Genomic DNA, 22503 nt, shown 5'->3' with positions numbered 1-22503 from the left:
GGGCTTGACCATTACTCCTGATCTTAAATGGAACACGTACATCAATTCTGTTGCCAAGGCCGCTGGAAAAATGGTGGAATCTTTCTATCGATCCGGTAGATATCTCACTGCTGATGCTATTCTCTATCTATATAAGAGCCAGTTACGTCCAAGGATAGAATACTGTTGCCACATCTGGGACGGGAGCTGCTAGAAAGGACTTGTCCTGTCTTGATAGAGTTCAAAATAGACTTCGTAGCCTCGTAGGAGATGTCCTTTTCTCCTCCTTGCAACCTCTATCTCACAGAAGAGATGTTGCGAGTTTGTCTCTGATGTATCGTTATTTTCATGGAAAGTGTTCGACTGAGCTTCAATCTATGGTCCCCCCTCGCCAAACTTTCACAAGAAACACTCGTCTAGCTGTAAACACTATCAATAATTCCCCCCACTCTTTATCTGTGCCTTAACCTAAACGTAGATTCCATGAACAAAGCTTCTTTCTTAGAACTGCACGCCTGTGGAATAGTCTTCCGTTTTCCTGCTTTCCGGCTGACTACAATATGGTTGTCTTCAAGTCTAACGTAAATAAGTTCTTGATGAGCCGTTCCATATAAGTTATCAAATTTACCAAATTTTCATTACTAATGATTACTATATTGTCCAATTTCTACTGTACACTCTTTAACCCTTATCCTTGAGTGGCCTCTTGGCCTTGATGATGTGATGCTTATGCAAAAAAAAACCCAAAAAACCCCATCTAATGCATTCATTAAAAAATATTACTTCTAGCATATTTCCCATTACAAATCATTTAATGCCAAATTAAAAAGAAGTAATATTGTTTTTTTTTGTTTTTTTTTTCGGCCTATCAAACCATCTAGAATTATTTCATTCCAAACCAAGTCATTGTAATATTTCCAATCATCGGCTTATGAACCTAGCGTTAGGATATACAGAGTCAGTTAATTAAAAAAAAACACACTATATTAACCCATTAAAAATTATGTAACGTCGAATTCATTAATTTTAATATTGACGTACCGGCATAATAACTTATTCCAAATTATTTAATGCCTACACGAGTAATTTTAATGTTTTTAACGAACGTATCAAATGATTTCGAATTATTTTATATTAAATCCAATCATTTTAATTTTTTTTTGACCTACTTATAAACTTATATTATGGATTATTTACTGCACAATACAGCCATTTCAATATTTGACCATCTTATCAACCTATTAAGAATTATTTAATACCGAATCCAATTATATAGATTTCACCGGCATATCAAATATTTGTTTGTCGGGTTTATTTTTATTAATTACTTTGAGTGAAATTAGTTGCATTTCAATGGGCGTAGTTTCCCGATATTCCCAGCACATAATCTATTAAATGATTATATGGGAGCCTTATAGGTACTCCCACTTGAGTAACTAAATGCTAATTGCACACACTTTTAAATAAGGTCTCATTACCAGGATAATTTTTATTGACACGCAACACAACATTTACAAAGATGAAGTCTTGTGTTGATAACATATATAAAAGTATAATAAATTTATAACTTAAAATATTGCAGAATTAATAATTGATTATATAATGTTATAAATTAAAAAAACCTTAATGCTACAATATTTTCAGTTATAAATTTATATTACTAGAATATCTTGCCTTTATCTTTTCCAGTTTTAACAACTAGTCTTTTACTTTTCCATGTTTAAGCTTAACCATATTATTCTTCATGCTTGCATTTTTCTATTGTAATTCATGATTTTTCCAAGCTTCCAATAAATTCAGTTATTCTTTGTTTAATTTCAGTCTCATCTTTTGCCCCCATAAACACATGTAATAACAATGTACGCCATTCATCTGCTTTCAATAAAATCATCCTAATTATCTCCCTTTCATGCTTTTATTTTCTCTGCTTCATTAGTTTCTTCTCTTTACGCGACAGAAGTGAAGTAGTAGCAACAGTAAGTGCGTGGTTGCTGTGGAAACCAGTCATAAAAAAGTGTCGCTCATCCCCTTACATATTTTTACGATTTTGAACACCAATTGATAATAATTGTCTGTATTTTTGAGATGAGGTGTTTTCATTGATTGAGATTGTCGGACTGACTTCCTCATCTTGGTTGTTATTGTCACAACGTTTCGGCCGTGACATATGGCCGAGTGGTCCTAGACTTTGTATCAAAGTTTACAGTTACCCAAAGGTGATGAGTTCAATCCTGAACGAAGGCAGTGAAAAAAGTAACATTCAAAACAGAGAATCAGCAACTATGTCCCAGAGCCTAGCTGTAGTCCGAACACGGTACCCCCGTAATAATACTAAAGGGTTGGGTTCGAGACTCCTAACAAACGGTTCCCCAGTTCGATACAAAACACCTGATGAAGGCCGGAGGGCAAAACGGCCGAAACGTTGTGACTATAACAACCAAGATGAGGAAGTCAGTCCGACAATCTCAATCAACCAATTGATAACTTTTGTTTTACTGAACGAAAATTGAAATTTTTTTCACAATATAGCTGAGAAGGTGATCTATAAACTGTAATAATTGTATCAGTCTAAAATTGTATTCAGCATTAAACGCGCAGGTTGAAAGTGACGTATCTCAAAATGTTCGTCCTTGTTTGTTGTGTGAAAACATTTTGTCTTCATCTCGACTGTTTGTCTCCCTCCTAAATCATTTTTCACCATCCTTTATTGTTTGTTTCATGTTTGTGTTTTTAATAATATTGGATGTGTTTTTTCTTTCCGCTTGATTGCGTTTTGTAGAAACGAATTCAGTTGATTGCGTTTTAAAGCCAATCCTTGTATTTAAAATATTTTTTACAGACTTTTGAGGTATTCCCCCTTCCTTCGGTTCGTATCGTATGTCTCCAATTCTCCCCATGTCATCCATTACTTTTACGCACCCATCTTATATTTCTTTGTATACTTTCGTATATATTTTCTACATATCTCATCGTTTGTTTTTAAGTAATACTGCTTTCCTACGTTCTCATATCTGACATTTATGTATTTCAGTTTCCCTTTCTTAATTTCTATCAGTTTCTTCTTCCAGTTTGATTATTCTTCCCATAGTTTTCTTTGTTTCTTTTCTCCATTTGTTTCTTTTCTCCGTTTGTTTCTTTTCTCCGTTTGTTTCTTTTCTCCGTTTGTTTCTTTTCTCGATTCGTTTCGTCTTTGTCATTTGTTTCGTTTTTGCAATTTGTTGTTTTTCTCTATTTTTTATTTTTTTACTATTTGTTTCTTTTTTCAATTTGTTTTTTCCTATTAGTTTCTTTTTCCCGTTTATTTCTTTTTGTCATCGCGCTTTTCTTTTATTCTCGTGAGTTCTTTTTCTATTTGGTTCTTTTTCCTTGTTTTGTTCGTTAGTTCTTTTTTCTTGTTTGTTTCTTTTTTTCTTATTTGGTTCTTTATTTTCTTTTGGGGTTTCTTTTCCCTGTTTGGTTCTTTTCCCTGTTTGGTTCTTTTCCCTGTTTGGTTCTTTTCCCTGTTTGGTTCTTTTCCCTGTTTGGTTCTTTTTCCTGTTTGGTTCTTTTTCCTGTTTGGTTCTTTTCCCTGTTTGGTTCATTTTTTTTTTGTTGTTTGGTTCATTATTTTTTGTTTGGTTCTTTTTCTTGTTTGGTTCTTTTTTGTTTGGTTCTTTTTTTGCCTGATTCTTTTTCGTGTGTTTTTTTTTTCTTTTTTTTGTCTGGTTCTTTTTTTTGTTTTGTTCTTTTTTGTTTTGTTCTTTTTTCGTTTGGTTCTTTTTTCGTTTGGTTCTTTTTTTGTTTGGTTCTTTTTTGTTTGGTTCTTTTTTGTTTAGTTCTTTTTTATCTGGTTCTATTTTTTGTTCGGTTCGTTTTTGTGTGTTCGGTTCGTTTTTGTGTGTTCGGTTCGTTTTTGTGTGTTCGGTTCGTTTTTTTTGTCTTGTTCTTTTCTTGTTTGGTTCTTTTTATGATTGGTTCTTTTTTGTTATGTTCTTTTTTTTGTTTGGTTCTAATTTTTTTGTTTGGTTCTAATTTTTTTGTTTGGTTCTTTTTGTGTGTTCAGTTCGTTTTTGTGTGTTCAGTTCGTTTTTATGTGTCTGGTTCTCTTTTGTGTGTTCAGTTCGTTTTTGTGTGTCTGGTTCTCTTTTGTGTGTTCAGTTCGTTTTTATGTGTCTGGTTCTCTTTTGTGTGTTTCATTATTTTTTGTTTTGTTCTTTTTTCTTGTTTCGTTCCATTCTCCTGTAAGGAACCTTTTTCATTGCTATTTGTTTCCATTTATCTTACTATTTGTATTTACTTTGTATTTTTGTTTTGTTTTATATTTGTGTATATTTGTTTGAAATTATTATTCTGGAATATTTATTCATGCATTATTCTTTTTTCGTCTTTCACCCGTTCTTTATTTTATATTATCCATTTCCTTTTATTTTCATCACTTTCCATATTTGCGAATTGTCTTTTCTTTTTTGCCATCATACATCAATGTCTCCTTTTTAACGATATTTATTGGTGTCATCTTAAAATCCACTGCATTTTAAAATAACAAAATTCATGCTTGACCGGGTTTCTTAATTTTAGGATTCCACTAGTTTAATTACAACTTCAGCATTTGGAAAATTATTGCCGCGCGTAAATTGTCAGGTGCGAGAAAATGCAATGCAAAGAAACTGACCTATTAACGGATCGGAAATTAAAAACATCAAAGAAAGAATGAACTAAAAGCTGAATAAACCATGTATAATATAATCACGTTGACATACCGTTCCTCACAATTTTCTCCCAAGAAGTAGATTAAGTTTGTTTCCTATAAGAATAGATTGTTTGTTTCCTATAAGGAATAGATTGTTTGTTTCCTATAAGACATAGAGTAGGTTTGTTTCCTATAAGACATAGAGTAGGTTTGTTTCCTTAAAAAATAGAGCAAGTTTGCTTTCTACAAGATATATCGCAAATTTGTTTCCTACAAGAAATATCGCAAATTTATCTTGGACCATCTTCCAAGTGTACAGACGCTTTAAAATCCTTTGATATAATAGGCCCGTACACCATAGCTTCATTTCAATGCTATACATGCTTTGAACCGACAAAACGTATTCTTTTCTTCGAGAAACTATAGACTAAACGCCAACTTTGAAGATTCCTAATAAAAATGTTTTCTACAAAAAAAAAAAAAACTAGGTAAACTTTTATTTAGTTTCCACCTGAATATTTTTCTTTAAAATGACAACTTTTAAAAGTTATCGGACATGCTGAAAATAAATATGTATATTTTTCGCAAAGAAGTAGTTTTCCGGATATTAAGCGATCTTATTCCGTATAAGTGGTGGTCATTGTTGTACACACGCGGCAAAAATATGCGAACGCTTGCGCGTACAGCAATGCCCACCATTTATAACATAAGGAATTAAATTGCTGCATATCCGGAAAACTATTTGTTTAGGGAAAATTTTAATGCGATATTCGTTTTTCGCATACTCCCAAACCTTTCAAAGTCGTCATTTTAAAGGTGATTGTTAAGAAACCAAATTACAATTTACCGATTACTGATTAGGCTTTCAATATATTGATTGGATTTATGTAAAAGTAATGTAAAGTGCAAAAGTCTGATTGATTTTTCTGACCAATTTTACACCAAAGCATTTCAGCTGTTTTAGAAATTTCGGTAAAGGATCAATTTGACATTCAACATATAGGGATTCTGTAGTAGTAGTAGTAGTAGTAGTAGTAGTAGTAATAATAATAATAATAGGATAAAAATAATCTGCAAAATATTCGATATTTATTAGGTATCATACTTTCGATTCTGTCGAGATTCTTAATCTTGCTTTGTTACTGAAATCGATCTCCAATCAATTAAATAAACTTGTGGGAACCGAGCACACGCTAACATCAACTATTTAAACGGCACTTCGAGCACAGTCAGTAGAACGAAAATTCAGCTTGCCACGCGAACTCTAGTAAGTCATGGCGCGACTACAGACTCCTTATGGGTAAACTAAATCTCATCTTGATCGCTCGACCATAGATTTTCAACAAAACATAGCGACAACATATACACACAATCTCACGAACATTGCACTTTGATCCTCGCACATAAAAATTAAACATTTCTTCGACACTTAACTCTTTACCTTTGGTGGTTGTAACAAGTTGTAAATATAATTAATATATTTCTGTGTAGATAAACTTTGTTATTGGGTATTGTTTCGACTATTTTAAACATAAACAGAAAGGTTTTCCCGACTAAAAACTGAATAATAACTTTAAACATGTTGTATATTGTAAGAATTTGGTGTTTGAACGATATATTAATTTCGAGTTTTTTCTTTTGAAAGAAACATTGTATAGAGTAGACCATAATTCTCTCAAGAAATAACAACCTCGAAAGAATCAATCTATGTTAGCCTTATATATAAAATTTAATCTCTCACCTAAAAATGGAACAAAAAATATATGAAAAGAAGTCGTTAATAATTGATAGTGATCGCAAGATTATTAAATAAAATGAACAGTAGAAGAGAATTTGGCGGGAAATGACAACTCAAAGAGGATCATTCTCCGTTGATATCATAGAGAAAATGCTCACTTAAAAATTTAAAATAAAGAAACTAATAAAACAAAACTATTAGAAATAGGATGACACTTTTTCCAAAAGTATGACTATAAAAATGAATATTAACGTTGGAAATTTGAAAAAGGCAAAAACGGTATGCTTTTAAAAAGAAATCTTTATCGCCGCTTACGTGACAATAAGAGAAATAAAATGTAATGTAAATAACTATTTCTTTTAAAGTTAAAATAGAAAATATCGTCGTTAGCTTTCTTAAATTTTTACTTTTAATATTCATTTTATAATGATATTTTTTAAAGTGCCACCATATTTGTTATAACATCGTTTCTTGAACAATCTGTTTGCACTTACTAACATAAAAAATGACTACTACTCATATTTTTTTTTATTTTCAAGGAGAAAATGATTAACAAAAGTGAAGTTGAGAAAAAAGATGGAGTACTGCTGTCACATCTTGGCGGGTGCTGCAAAAATAGCCTATCCTGCTTGACGGAGTACAAAATAGACTCCGTGGTTTGGTGGGGGATGCCCTTTTCTTTACCCTGTAACCTCTTTCCCACAGAAGAGACGTAGCGAGCCTGTCATTGTTCTATCGTTACTTCTATGGCAAGTGCTCGTCTGAGCTCCATTCTCTGGTCCCCCCTCGCCAATCTTTCTCAAAAAACACCCGACTAGCTGAAACCATCGTCAATAATTTTCCCCACTCCCTATCTGTGCCTAAATCAAAACGTAGATACCATGAACAAAGCTTCTTTCTTAGAACTGCACGCCTGTGGAACTCTGTTCCGCTTGCCTGTTTCCCTCCCGACCAACCTGGATGTCTTCAAGTCCAACACAAACAAATTCCTGATGAACCGCCCCCCTAAGTAATGACACCTTACCAATTCTCCAATACTATTGCTACACTATCCCTTTGATTACTGTACACACAATAACCCTTATCCCTGAGTGGCCATTGGGCCTTGATAAGTGGTGAACTCCCTGTAATAAAAAAATCGCTTGAAAATGACTTTAGATAGACGCGGAAAAAAGCATATATCGTTTTTGGTTTTATTTCATATATTTCATATACAATATAAAAAAGTGGTGCTTAATTAACAGTAATTCTCTGAATTATTGCTAAAATTAAATTAGCAATAATTTTTAGGGCAAAGTATATGCCCGTTCAATTCTGTTTGCTCTTTGCATAATCAAAGATTATTTTCTTTTCTTGCTTTTTAGTTTAAATCGGCTCTGAGAACACCAATCGTGGCGGAAATCTCCATCTTGGAATTAGCGGACAAACTGAACAACCACACGAAATTCAATTCGTATACGAACCCAATAGATATTGCAACGGTGATTGATCTGCTCGGAATGCTTGTAGAGACACAGGTAAGTAAACTTCTTATAAAATATCGATTTGTCTTGATATATTATCTGTATTATTTCGTACTGTTGCTGCCTGAGTATCATTCATGGTGATTTTGTTGGCATTTGTTTCTCCGATATGTTTCTATTAAAATGCTTTATAGAAGAATATCATGTACTTACGGGAGGGACCACGTTAAGGTTGCCAACATCACTAAGTAAAGGTGTTCTATAGAGCGAACTGGATTCGAACTTGGAATACCCAGGTTGTCTATCCGTATCATTAACCAAAGAACCACAGTAACCTTCCTGGCGCTGTTATTCAGAACATATTTGTCGCTCACACCTAGTTTTTAACCACTCACCTTTTTTAAAAATTTTTTTATTAAGAATCTAGTTTTAAGTTCATGTTTTTATGTAGCAATATATTCTGGATTTATTAGCACCGTTGAGTGCTTTCTTGAGGTGCGATATTAACATTCTCTGAGCGAATATACTTATTTCCTCAGTATTTACATCATTTTCGAAACAAATTAGCCAGTTTGGGAAAGAAAATACAAATGTCATATCTTTGATAATAATTGATGTATTTAATAATAGCACATTTCTTAGAATACTTTTTGTCGAATGCAACCCACTTGTAGAAACTGTTCTGAGCCTCCACCACAGCCTCTAGTGTGTCCTTAGCGATTTTCCTGGATACCAGTTTGAGCCAGACAATTAGCTCGTTTTTTGTGCATGCGTTACGATTGGTGTCTTTCGCAACTGCGCTCTATACATAGTAATCCGTGGTGTTGCAACGAAGAGAGTTGGGATTGTGCTCAAATGGTGGGACTATTGAGGTCATGGTAGTTCCCAGAAGCCACAAGTGGATTTTCCAGGGGGATGAGGGGGACGAGGACTTTCCGCATTTACATTCTCCATTCGACGTCGTTGGAAAATGAATCAATGAATCAATTTGAATTGAGTCTGGGTGGGATGACAGTTGTTAAGTATTTAATCTGCGTGGGGTGACGGTGGTTAAGTATTTAATCTGCGTGGGGTGACGGTGGTTAAGTATTTAACGACGGATGACAAATTCGAGTTTAGTTCGTTCCACAAAATCGTTTTTCTTGGGATGTTCGCAACATTTAAGTCGCCTCTCCGTAAGTACCTGATGTCTTTCTAAAAATAATTGTTGGGGAAACCAATGACAACAATGAATTTTCGGATTTATACGGTATGTTTATATCTGAATATGTTGCACAGCATGGCGTGCCCGTCACTGGAAATAGACTCAACGACACTAAGGGAATTCGATCGTCTTAATCTGCGTTACTTCGTGCTGACTGTAAGAGAGTCACTTGTCCTGGGCGGTTTACAACTGGCTCTGAGCAAAACCAAAGCATCTTCGGGTCCATAGAATGTCCAACTGGATACTCTACCAGACTAGATTGATTTTTTTCCTGGAATCCAGTAAGACCAGGAGATCAAAAATAAAACTATATTACAACATTAAAATGGTAAATTGGGGTGGGGAATATTACGTTTTCTATTTCTTTACTAACTTAGCATTTTGAAGAAGCATTCAAATATCTATGTATCTCATAAAGTTCAGGTATTAACCCCAGTTGGAAGCCCCTTAATTTCTGAGATCTTCGACTAAAGGAAAATAGAACCAAAAACTAACAATATGAAAATGTATCTAATTAATCTCGGTTTATGTGTTTGGTTATTATCCGCACCAAATTTGTTATCCGCAGCATTTCGACCGATGCTATCTCCGACCATCTTGTCGAGATATTATCAATCTGTACATTATTGACGAACTGCCATTTGTGTCGTGGCTGTTTTTATTCACACATTTTCGAGCGTTGTGCTAACCGTTCTTTTGATATGAAGTGTTAATGTAATTTCCATAATTTTAGCTGCTATCCTGTCAACAGGAACACGAATTCGCCGAATGCAACCCTATGTTGAAAACGAGGTCACTTTTAGGTTGTTTAAGTAATGAAATCAAAAGGGTGTAGTGTTTACCTGATATACGCAATGGTAAACTTCAATCTAATATAAATACCAGTATTAATATATATATATAATTTAATCTCAACCGAATAAAAAAAGCTCAATATGCAATAGAGAGTAGAGCTTATTATAAGAGGCAGAAAATTAAAACTAAGTTGAAATTTACAATCAAAATTTGTTCGATCTTGAGAGAATCTTCATGCAAGCTGAAATATTATGCGCGGTTTGTTATTCTTTTTACATATCCAACATTTTTTTACTTGTTTTTTCTTTGGAATTTATGACTATAATAAATTGCGGTTTCACTTAATGCCATAACCAACAAACTTTAGCATTGCTACAAATATAATTTGCTGATTTCTTTCTGTCATCTGATGAGAAGAATAGCAAGAATAGAATTCTTTAAATTCTGCGGAATAAGGACTTTGTAAATTGTTTTTTTGGAGTATTCAGTCGAACAATAAATTTTGATTGTAAAGTTCAACTTACAGTTTTAATTTTCTTTCTCTTATATGCTAGCATTTCAGCCCGGCGTTGACCAGGTGTTTGGAGGTGTATGTTGAGCAAAAAAAAAAAAAAGAATTGTAGTAGGAAGGCAGGCTCGAACCTGTACCGTGAAGGAGGAAAAGAACGTGGGAAAAACCTGACGTCTGTGCTGTTACGACCACCGCCAAACCGGAACTGAAGTAGGTTTTAATTAAGGCTATACAATCGAAAAGAGGGGATGACTTTCCAAAATACTGGCGAAAAAAGCGACCCCTCCCTGTTGAAAAGTGCCCAGTTGAGGGTAAAGAAATGAATGTTTTTAGCCAATTCTTCGATATTTGAAGAGTCGAGCTTCAAAACGATACTGATCTTGTGAAAATCCGTCGCCTCTGTCGAAAGTTTTAGGCAGATATCCAAACATACATACATTCATTTATATATTGGTAGCTCAAATTTTCGACCCAAACCGATTTAAAAGCTTGTCATATCTCTGAATACCCTTTATGTAAAATTTCAAATGTTTAGACCAGAAATTGTCTGAGTAATTTGGTAGAGACTGCAGAGGTCAATTTTTTAAAAACCTTGACCCCTATTATGACCCCTTAACATTTATGGTTTTGGGCTCAAATCAAGTTATTAAGTTAGATCCATCTCCAAGGAACCTATATCTAAAATTTCAAGTGTGTAGACCCAAAATTCTCGGAAGAGTTTGGTAGAGTTCTCAAAGGCCAAATTGTTAAACTTTAACTCTTAACAGCCAGATTTCTGGTCGAAAATGGATAACTAAGATTTTCCCAAATCTACATACCCTCTATATCAAATTTCGAGTCTGTAGACTGAAAATTGACAGAGTTATTGCGTAGGGGAATGTACACAGACAGACAGACCGACAGACACTTTTATAGATATATAGATATACTAGCATTTCAGCTCGGTGTTGCTCGGGTATTTGGAGGTGTATGTTAAGCAAAAAAAAAGAAAAAAGAAAAAAGCGCTCAATATTTTAACTTTGACATCTATTATGACCCCTTAACATATATTATTTTGCTAGTATATATATATATATATATATATATATATACACTAGCATGTCTTAAAAACTTTTTTCATTTGACCCCCATTGTGAATCCTTTTAGGCTGAAATCAAGTTATTAAGTTAGACCCATGTCCAAGGAACCTATATCTAAAATTTCAATTGTTAAGACCCCAAATTGTCGGAGGAGTTTGGTAGCGTTCTCAATGGTGAAATCGTTGAACTTTGATCCCTTAACAGCCAAATTTCTGACCGAAAACCGAACACATCGATTTTCCCAAATCTCAGTAACCTGTATATCAAATTTTGAGTCTGTAGACTAAAAATTGACAGTTATTGCGTAGGGAAATGTACACAGACACACAGACACGTTCACTTTTATAGATATATAGATTACGTATACATACCAGGCGTTTCCAAGTAAAAAAATATATATTGGCGGGCGGGAGGTTTAGTCAAATACTATTTAAGACACACCACGTATCCTAAATTGTTACGATTTCCTTGAAAATTGACCATATTTTGGATTTTTGGAAACATAAAACGTGACCATCTTCATTTACGAAATTCAAACAGGGAAAATAAATCTCGTAGCTTAATGGGAAATAACTCATAAGTTAAATGAAAAATAACTTCCGTTTTTAAATGCAGGTGGTATGTGTTATAATAATTAAAAGTAAATTAAATTAAATGCTAATTAAAAATAAATTGACAAACAAAAAAAAGAACTTCATATAATATTTCAAAATAGAATACTTAAAACGATTCTATTACTAATTTCCATTAAAAATTTAGAGCTAATAATTAAAACAGATTATTTTAATGTAATATGCAAATGAGGTAACCTCTTCAATGTTGATTCCTTTTGAATAAATAGTATTTATAAAAATCATGCAGTAAAAAAATTTGATAAAAATCCGTTTTTAATATTAAAATCCGTTTGTGAGACAGTGTACCTTTAGGATATGTCAACCAAATTGTAAACAAACAAACAAAACATGAATACGACTTTATTATAATACACTAGAAGATGTACCTGGCGTTGCCCGGTGTAAAACGTAACGTTTAATTCCTTAAAAAAATGAATTAAAAAACGGAAGAAAACTGATACATATCATTTCTTATAAAAGGAAACACTCGACTGAGATCAAAAATAAAACCTAAAACTAGTGAGTCAAGTAGGATAACCATTAGGCCAGCTCGACACAATCTTTAAAAAGTGTTTTCAAACCTACTTATGCCGAACATCATGTGAACAATTCGCGCATGAACAGTCGTGAAACAGTTGACAAACAGATAAAAATCCGTTAATCTTAAGTTCCGATTATTCAATTTTGACTCCTTAGCAGCTCTTTTTTCGGATTAAAACCAATAAGGAAGTTTTTCACACGTCTGAATACCCTATATACCAAATTTCAAGTCTGTAGATGAAAAATTCGTTGATTATATACCTTGAGAATTGTCCTCACCCACTCACTCACTCACTCACTCACTTATAAACAGAGTGAAATGATAAAGTTGTCGCCCTAAGAAAACAACACTACAGCTTTATTTTAAGACTTATTGAAAAAATCAATTCAGATAACTTGATTATAAAGTAGAGCTGATATCTAGTCAATGTAGCCGGCACCAGCCTCAATCACCGCATCGACTGGCTGTTGTTGTGAGAGGTTATGTTGATGTTCCCGACGTATGACCAAACGAAGTAGTCCAGCTGTTTTAAAGCGGGAGAGGAGGGGACAGTAGGTAAAGGGTGCATTCTGAAGCTGATAGCACCAGGGGATCACCACACTCTTCAGCACATTCAGCTACACGTTGGTGTTGACTTTCAAGCTGACTTCGAAGATATGAAGTGGCACTCATTTGAAACCACACCAAAGACCATAACCGTGACTGGAAATGTTTTTATCACCCTGGGCACGTCTCTATTATTCGTGGCAATCCAGTTATGCATTTTGCGGATGCTGGCAATGGTCTTGTTGCCATAACCGTGATCGCTAGAGAGCATTAGTTTTACAACGGCGCATCTCCGACCTCGCTCCTTGAACATTGTGTCACTTTCAGGCATGATAGAAGACTCTTATCGCTCTTGAGATTTGTGCACAACTGGCCAACAAACGACGATTCCATGAACAAAGGTTCTTTCTTAGAACTGCACACCTGTGGAACTCTCTTCCGTTTACCTGCTTTCCAGCTGACTACAATATGGTAAGCAAGTTCTTTATGAGCCGTTCTCCTTAAGTGATCCAATTTACCAAAATTACACTGCTAACGAGTACTACATTGCCCTTTTGACAACTGTACACTCTTTAACCCTTATCCTCGAGTGACATCTGGGTCTTGATAAGTAGTGATTCCTTTGTAAAACAAATCACACACAAACATTTTTTTTAATCAAACAGAAATGGAATCATGTTGTCTTTGCTAGGGCGATAATTTCAGCGTTCCACTCTGTATATTCGTTTGTTTTTCAAGTAAATTTCTCATAACCTCATTCTTTATACATTTCACACACACACACACACACACACACACACACACACACACACACATTCGTGTATACATAACGTAGATAAACAAGCCTCTGTTTCTTAACACGTTCTTACCTTTTCCTATTCAAGCATTATTGATTTTAATCGATGAATTTCCGTTCCTTTCACTGTATTATGATTGATTGAATAAAATGTATCTCCGTTTAAAATCTTTTAATTAAGCAAACAAACTGCAGAGCACACTTCACGTTTGATGGTCGATACGAAAAGAAACAAAGAATAAAAATAAGAAAAAAAATAACTCAAAACGATCGTTCCAGAGAGACAATCGCCTTTGGAGTAGTTATGCGCATGCGTGAGATGACGTCATAACCCACAAATCGGCATGCTGAAAATCGTAGGCGGATTTATGTAGGCATGAAAATCGTTTGATGATGATAATGTTTACTGTGTTATGAGACCTATATACGTACACAAACTCGTTGTGCTTTAAAATACATATTTCTGGTGCGATGAAATGATTTCAGAATTACTGCTCGACATGGCATTTTTCCCTAGGCTCTCAATTCCACTATTCTTGTAATGACTTTTCCCTACGTATTGCGTTATGAAGCTGATTCTGTGCAATTCTATGAGGTCCACCTTCCAAGCTTTGCCTTCTTTCTTTGAGGAGGAGTTAGTTTATTGCCAGTCGCCAGAGGCGCCTCTTCTGGGAGATGCTACGGGGCTTTCCTGGCATCTTTTGCAGGATCGGTACTCCTTCTTTGGGGCTCTGACTTCTTAATCACTGTTTTCGACCCTTTTGTAAATTTTCTCATTTTGGGAGAGAAATACATACAGTCAATCTAAAATGCGAATTAAAAATAGAGAAGTCCAATCATGCACGTATTCCTTTGCGTGATCCCAAATCGTATCGCAGAATCCTCAGATGTTATTTTGTTCTTCAATTCCTTTAAGAGTGTACCTAATCGAGTTGTACACTGGTGCCAAATTGGAGCGTGTCGAACCAGCGCCATTTTGGTTGTTCTTTTGACCGCCGGCCCCCATTTATTAGCTTTTTCGTCACTTTTGTTTATAGGATATGGTTGCACCATTTCAGTTAAGATTCATGCAGCCTGTCGGCGATTGGTGCCACGAAATCTCTCATTGGGAACAGCTAGTAATACCGTCACTAACTATGAAAAGTTTAATGTCGCATAAGAATTAAATAATAATGAAACGTGTCTTGGATTTGATGCAGACCTGCATCCAATAACACGATTCTCATTTCATTTCATTCTGTGGGGTTTACAAGCTGCCACCGCGTTATGCCCTTTTTTATTATTTATTTATTTATTTATTTATTTATTTTTTACTTCGAAAATGCCAGCGGTGTTGCAGCCAAAATAAAGACATCAAAACAAAATACGATTATTTTAGAGTTTCTACATTATCGATACTATTTTTGTAGACTTCTGAATGCAGTTAACTCCACAACCCCATTAGAAGTAAGAATAGGCAGAACGTCTGCACACATTGATCAGAAGTCTCATACGATTCTTTATTTCTGATTCTCTCTCGATCAGTTACGTAAATTCTGAAAATTGTTTTTAACACATTCCTACAATCAATATACCACAAAATAGAAATAATAAAATGCTTATAAATTCACTAGCTGGACGCCTGGCGTTGCCCGGTCGTACAATATGCTTAAACTTTATATTTTAATTTATGCAGATTGCGTATGTATGTATTATAGAATCAATCCTCTATTCAATATTATATATTACGATGAAAAATTTGAAATAAAAAACCCAAGAAATAAATAAAATAATAATAATTTCATTCATCAAACTCCATCTGTGTTTGTTTATAATATCACGTCAGCTGATATTTGGTATTGACGATAAATGCCCCGGAAATGTCACTTCTGATTAATGTTTTGTTTTAAAATATGTAAAGGAAAAATGATTGGCGGTAATTTTAAATTGTACCTCTTCTTTTATCGCTTTGTATTCATTAAATTCATTAATAAGTATTCAAATAAAATGGTAAGGTAAACCTGGGCTCAAACACGGGATCATTCGATCCGTAGTCGAATGCTCTTCCACCACAGAGCTATACCTCCAGATGTCAATAATTCGTTGTTTTTTTTTGTTTGTTTTTTTAAAAATTTTTTAAGAAGAAATAATTTGCTAAGATTTTATCTCCCTTGCCGGTGGAACGTATAAAAATTCTCTTCCCATCGGTTTTTATGTATTAGAAAAAAACTGTTAATTTTATTTTATTTCGGACTATTAGTCTCATCTTATCTTTTTATTGGTGCACAACGTTTCGGCCAAAAAAAATTCCAATAAGGAATAATATATATATACCAATCGGTACGGACCCGACTATGGAATATCAGATAATAAATAAATGTGGATTTATAAGATCAAAGAATCCAACCTTGATCGCCCTTCGGGGCCCGTGGCGCAGTTGATAGAGACGTTGAATCTCTACGGTTCCAGATGAACATTGTCTGAAGATAGCGGTTTCAATCCCACCCAAAGCGTGCCAGAGGTAATTGGTCAAAAATGTGGCGAGACGACAGCAACTACGGATGGCAGTGATGGCTGAGAATGCAGTTAGGAGATTCGAAGTTCCTATCCGTCGCGGTTGCCGCCTGACGAAGGCCAGAGGAAGTTGGCCGAAACGTTGTGCACCAATAAAAAGATAAGATGAGACTAATAGTCCGAAATAAAATATAATTAACATACAATGCTCATCTCAAAAATAAAAAATTCCAATAAAGAAAAAAACTATTTTTAAGATCGGATTTTTTCGATTTTCAATACTTATTGGATAAATTTCTGTACAAAACACTGCCTGAAATATAAATTACCTTTGTGCAAAATTTGCAAAATATAAGTTCAACTGTTTGCGAGCCTATTAGGAAAGAACTCCTACAAAGTGACTTTTGTATAATAGTAGTGATTTTCGTCTCAACCTTGAATTTATCAAAATAATCTCATTACAAAGCGCCCAAACAATTCTATAAGAGTCTTTGGCCATGCAGGTCTCCATCTAAATCTCTCATCTCTTGTCCTCTGTTTTTGTCTTAACGAGTAACGTACTTCCTACTGTTTTTCTACTTATTTTTTTTATTTGTGAATGTGCTGTATTTTCAAAGTTTGTAACCTATTTTATTTTTGACATTTCTGCGTGGTAATAATTTTGTAATTTTTTTCTTCAAGTTAATTTGTTTTCTATTCATTTTTTTTAAGTCATTAACACGGAATGTAAAGTTTGTAAAACTTAACATTTTCCACGCATTTTCTTGTTCCGTTTTTTGCTTCTACTTTTTTTCTGACTCTCTCAACGATATATTAAACATCTTGTTAAACGTTGGCAAGATGTTATAGGAATGCTCCGTATTTCACTTCCTCGAATTACTGCTCTCATTTTGATCGTTATGTTCACGTTTCGGTCGATGTAACCTATCTTATCGAACTCGGAAATCTGTACGGAATTCTTGACGGAATCCTTTATTTAATTCACATGAGTGACACGCTCCTGTTCCGTCAACCATGACTCAGTGGGAGTCCTAAGCAATTCGCAATTATATTTTTGAGTGTCATCCACACTGAGGATTGAACCTTCAACCTTCAATATAGTGTAACTTCACAACTGAATGGTACCAAGTACTTTGCGCAACGCTATAAAGGGGTTATTCATTACTAGCTGATTGTTTGTAATTGTTTCAAGTAATACATAACGTTACCAACATATGTTAAAGAAAATGCAGATAAGAAATTATTCTAAAACGATTTATTTTGCTCTACCTACTTATTTGTCACTTGGCTACGTCTCTAAAAGTAATAAATAAATACCGGATCTGAGTAAAGTCGCCATCTTCATTTTATAATACCGACTCCAATAACAAAATAGTCACATTCCTCCGATTAAGTATTTATAAAATTTAAAATATATATATATATATATATATATATATATATATATATATATATATATACCTTCTATCAATATTTACTTTTTAGCGTAAATAGGCCACAATGTAAAATTAAATTCAACACAAATAGGTCACAAAATGTAAGGTATCAATTTTCCATGACGATATAATTTATGTCGGCATTGGTATTCAACATTTTAAATTTAAAAAGCGGTTAAAAATAGTTTTTTTTATTCGTGGCTGTTGCAGTTCTTCTTCACAATAAAATATGCGGTGCATCTTAATATAGGACGTCGTCGTCCTGTTCAAATAATACGCTGCAAAAATCCACGAACCAGAAATTATTTATAAAAAAAAAATACTATCGTGTCGATGCAGAAAAATCCGAGCTCTGCTGATAAGATTCCAAGATTTTTGGCTCCGTTCGATCAGACAAATCCGCCATTGAAATCAGAAAATCTGATTTGCCAATGTAAATGAACGAATCGGAAACTTCCTCTAATCTTTCTGATAAACATCTGTTTTTTTTTGTTTTTGTTTTTTGCTTGTTTGTTTGTTTGTCAGAATGTTCTGGTCTTAACCTGCCGCGATAACAATAACAAATAAAACACTGGAGAGTTTAAAAATGCTAAACGAATAGTTTTGATTTTGTCCTGTATTCTTACCTTCAACGTTTTTCGCTCTGTCGAACCGCATTCTCTATGTGTATCTTTTACGCGCTCTTTCTCTGTGTCTCCTTTACGCGCACTGTCTCTTTCTCATTAGAGCGCCGTCGGTCTCTCTCTCTCTCTCTCTCTTTTAAGTGGCGTGTCTCTCTCTCTTTTAAGCGATCTTTGTCGCGCCTTCTCTCTACGTGTATACATAAAGCACCTTCTCTCTATGTCTACTTGAAGCCATTTTCTCTGTCTGTCTGTCTGTCTGTCTGTCTCTCTCTCTCTCTCTCTGTCTACTTTAAGCGACTTCTCTCTCTGTCTACTTTAAGCGACATCTCTCTCTGTCTACTTTAAGCGACCTTTCTTTGTGTCTGTTTAAGCGACTTCTCTCTTTGTGTCTGTTTAAGCGACTTCTCTCTTTGTGTCTGTCTAAGCGATTTCTCTCTTTGTGTCTGTCTAAGCGACTTCTCTCTTTGTGTCTGTCTAAGGGACTTCTCTCTTTGTGTCTGTCTAAGCGACTTCTCTGCGTGTGTCTATTTAAGCGACTTCTCTCTGTGTGTCTATTTAAACGACCTCTTTGTGTCTATTTAAGCTACTTCTCTGCGTGTGTCTATTTAAGCGACTTCTCTGCGTGTGTCTATTTAAGCGACTTCTCTGCGTGTGTCTATTTAAGCGACTTCTCTGCGTGTGTCTATTTAAGCGACTTCTCTGCGTGTGTCTATTTAAGCGACTTCTCTGCGTGTGTCTATTTAAGCGACTTCTCTGCGTGTATCTATTTAAGCGACTTCTGTGCGTATATCTATTTCAGCGACTTCTGTGCGTGTGTCTATTTAAGCGACTTCTGTGCGTGTGTCTATTTAAGCGACTTCTGTGCGTGTGTCTATTTAAGCGACTTCTGTGCGTGTGTCTATTTAAGCTACTTCTCTGCGTGTGTCTATTTAAGCGACTTCTCTGCGTGTGTCTATTTAAGCGACTTCTCTGCGTGTGTCTATTTAAGCGACTTCTCTGCGTGTGTCTATTTAAGCGACTTCTCTGCGTGTGTCTATTTAAGCGACTTCTGTGTGTGTGTCTATGTAAGCGACTTCTCTGCGTGTGTCTATTTAAGTGACTTCTCTGCGTGTGTCTATTTAAGCGACTTCTCTGCGTGTATCTATTTAAGCGACTTCTCTGCGTATATCTATTTAAGCGACTTCTCTGTGCGTGTGTCTATTTAAGCGACTTCTGTGCGTGTGTCTATTTAAGCGACTTCTGTGCGTGTGTCTAATTCAGCGACTTCTGTGCGTATATCTATTTCAGCGACTTCTGTGTGTGTGTGTCTATTTAAGCGACTTCTGTGCGTATATCTATTTAAGCGACTTCTGTGCGTATATCTATTTAAGCGACTTCTGTGTGTGTGTCTATTTAAGCGACTTCTGTGTGTGTGTGTCTATTTAAGCGACTTCTGTGTGTGTGTGTCTATTTAAGCGACTTCTGTGTGTGTGTCTATTTAAGCGACTTCTGTGTGTGTGTCTATTTAAGCGACTTCTGTTTGTGTGTCTATTTAAGCGACTTCTGTTTGTGTGTCTATTTAAGCGACTTCTGTTTGTGTGTCTATTTAAGCGACTTCTGTGTGTGTGTGTCTATTTAAGCGACTTCTGTGTGTGTCTATTTAAGCGACTTCTCTGTGTGTGTCTATTTAAGCGACTTCTGTGTATGTGTCTATTTAAGCGACTTCTCTGTGTGTGTGTCTATTTAAGCGACTTCTGTGTGTGTGTCTATTTAAGCGACTTCTCTGTGTGTGTCTATTTAAGCGACTTCTCTGTGTGTGTCTACTTTAAATGCTGTCTCTCTGTGTGTCTACTTTAAATGCTGTCTCTCTGTGTGTCTACTTTAAATGCTGTCTCTCTGTGTTTCTACTTTAAATACTGTCTCTCTCACTATGTCTACTTTAAGCGCTATCTCTCTTTCTCCTTTAAGCGCTATCTCTCTGTCTCCTTTAAGCGCGATCTTTCCTCATCGTTGTTGTGCCAAGTACGCATCTGAAATAGCAGTTTTGTTGGATAGTCATGCTCAAGTACGAAATGCCATTTTATATGTCGACGTCTCTTTATAAGAGCGTCTCATTACACTCGGCCCCCAAAATCAACAGTGATAATACCATTCCTTTAATGATCTGGTCCCTTTTGATTTTACGATGGCAGTTTAGTTCTGTCCAGTTATAGGAAGTCCACCCTCCCAGGATTTTTCTCTTTTCAGGGAGGGGTTACTTTATTGCTAATCACCTGCGGCGCCTTCCTTACCGAGGAATGCTGACGAGGTTGCCCAGGTACTCTTGCAGACCAGAGTGCCCCTCTTCGGAGGCGCTGACCTCTCTATCCCAGTTTCCAACCCTGACGTGTAAGTTCTTGCAGTGGGAGAGAACTAAAACCATTCACTCCCCGTAATCCGTGAGAGTATGGTTACAAATGGTATTGCCACTACTAAACACGTAGTCATACTTTAAAAAAATCCGTAGATCGTTCGGAGCGAAGATTTTTAATCCACTCGACCAGCTTTTGCCTATTTCCTCTATTTTTTCAATTTGTCTAAAAATAAAAACAAAAAAAAAATACACACACAAAACAAAAAAACACATGACGTTCTTATCTTTCTTTCCAGGTTGTCTCTATACGTGATGTGTTTTGGGAAGATGGTGAAAATAGTTATGCTCGGACACAAACGGATTACAATCCGACCATGTTTCAAACAAAGGCGTTCGCACAGGTGAGTACAGTCGGACCCACCACCAACTAATTACAACTTTCGAACTCTTAACTTGAATTATACTTTTATTTATTTGAATTATACTTTTATTTATTTGAATTATACTTTTTAAAATTTTAATTATACTTTTTAAAAATTTTGATTCTACTGTTTTCAATTGTAATTATTATTTTTTTAAAAATTGAATTATACTTTATTAATTTGAATTATACTTTATTAATTTGAATTATACTTTATTAATTTGAATTATACTTTGTTAGTTTGAATTATACTCTGTTAGTTTGAATTATACTTTTTTTTAAATTTGAATTATACTTTTTAAAATTTGAATTATACTTTTTTTAAAATTTGAATTATACTTTTTTAAAATTTGAATTATACTTTTTTTAAAAATTGGAATTGTTCTTTTATTTAATTTGAATTATATTTTTTTAATTTGAATTATTCTTAATTTGAATTATATTTTTTTAAAATTTTAATTATACTTTTAAATTTGAATTATTGTTTTTAAATTTAATTATACTGTTTCATATTTCATTTTTTGTGATTTTTAATGTAAATTATATATATAATCATTTAATTATTTTTGGAACGCGTTCATGTTAATTATGTTTGGCCTAAAATTTTATTTTACAAAGGGAGGCCACTCAACGGGAAGGGTTGATAAGTGTAAGATGGTCAGCGAAACAACAACGTAGTGATCAGTTGTGGTGAAAATTTGGCTGAAATTAAATTATTTAATGGGACAGCTCAACAAGAATTTGTTTATATTAGACTTGAAGACGAACCTGCTGTAGGCTTGCAATACAGAATTCGATTTGCAGGCAGTTCTTGGAAAAAAACTTTGTTCATGGAATTTGTGTTTAGATTGAGGTTCAGATAGAGTGCAGGGTATTTTTGACAGTGGTTGTAGCTGGTTCTTATGCATTATATTATGATATATATTGTTATTATGTAATATGAAAAACTATATACTACGACCCAAATAAGTTTCTAAGCATTCTTTTAATTTATCTAAATATAAATTTGTAAATCCTGTTTAGCTATTTGTAGAGTTTATATCTTAAAAACGCATAAAGAACATGTTCACGTTAAATTTTAAGACTATCATATTGTAGTTAGTTAGAAAGCGGGGAACAAGAGTTCCACGGGCGTACAGTTGTAAGAAAGAAGCTTTGTTCGTGGAATCTACGTTTAGGTTTAAGCACAGATAAAGGATGGAGAAAATTCTTGATAGTGGTTTCAGTTTGACGAGTGTTTTCGCGAAAGTTTTGCTGGGGGGG

At 34.6% G+C, this 22503-nt stretch overlaps 1 protein-coding gene across 2 annotated transcripts in view; it reads left to right on the top strand.

Moving 5' to 3' along the window:
* The window catches only part of LOC145294078 (adhesion G protein-coupled receptor L1-like), a 1162895-nt gene that overhangs the window by 644979 nt on the left and 495413 nt on the right, over positions 1 to 22503 (top strand). For both annotated transcript variants that reach the window (XM_080141133.1, XM_080141131.1), the window contains exons 9-10: positions 7751 to 7903; positions 21116 to 21220. In XM_080141133.1, the coding sequence (XP_079997259.1) occupies positions 7751 to 7903; positions 21116 to 21220 (258 nt within the window). The remainder of the gene's footprint in view (positions 1 to 7750; positions 7904 to 21115; positions 21221 to 22503) is intronic.

This window comes from Euprymna scolopes, chromosome 15 (genome assembly GCF_053919585.1).
Source record: "Euprymna scolopes isolate OS-2025 chromosome 15, ASM5391958v1, whole genome shotgun sequence".
In the NCBI taxonomy this organism is placed as follows: Eukaryota; Metazoa; Mollusca; class Cephalopoda; order Sepiida; family Sepiolidae; genus Euprymna; species Euprymna scolopes.
The sequence above is the reverse complement of the archived record's forward strand: the minus strand, read 5'-3'. Positions and strand labels throughout refer to the sequence as shown.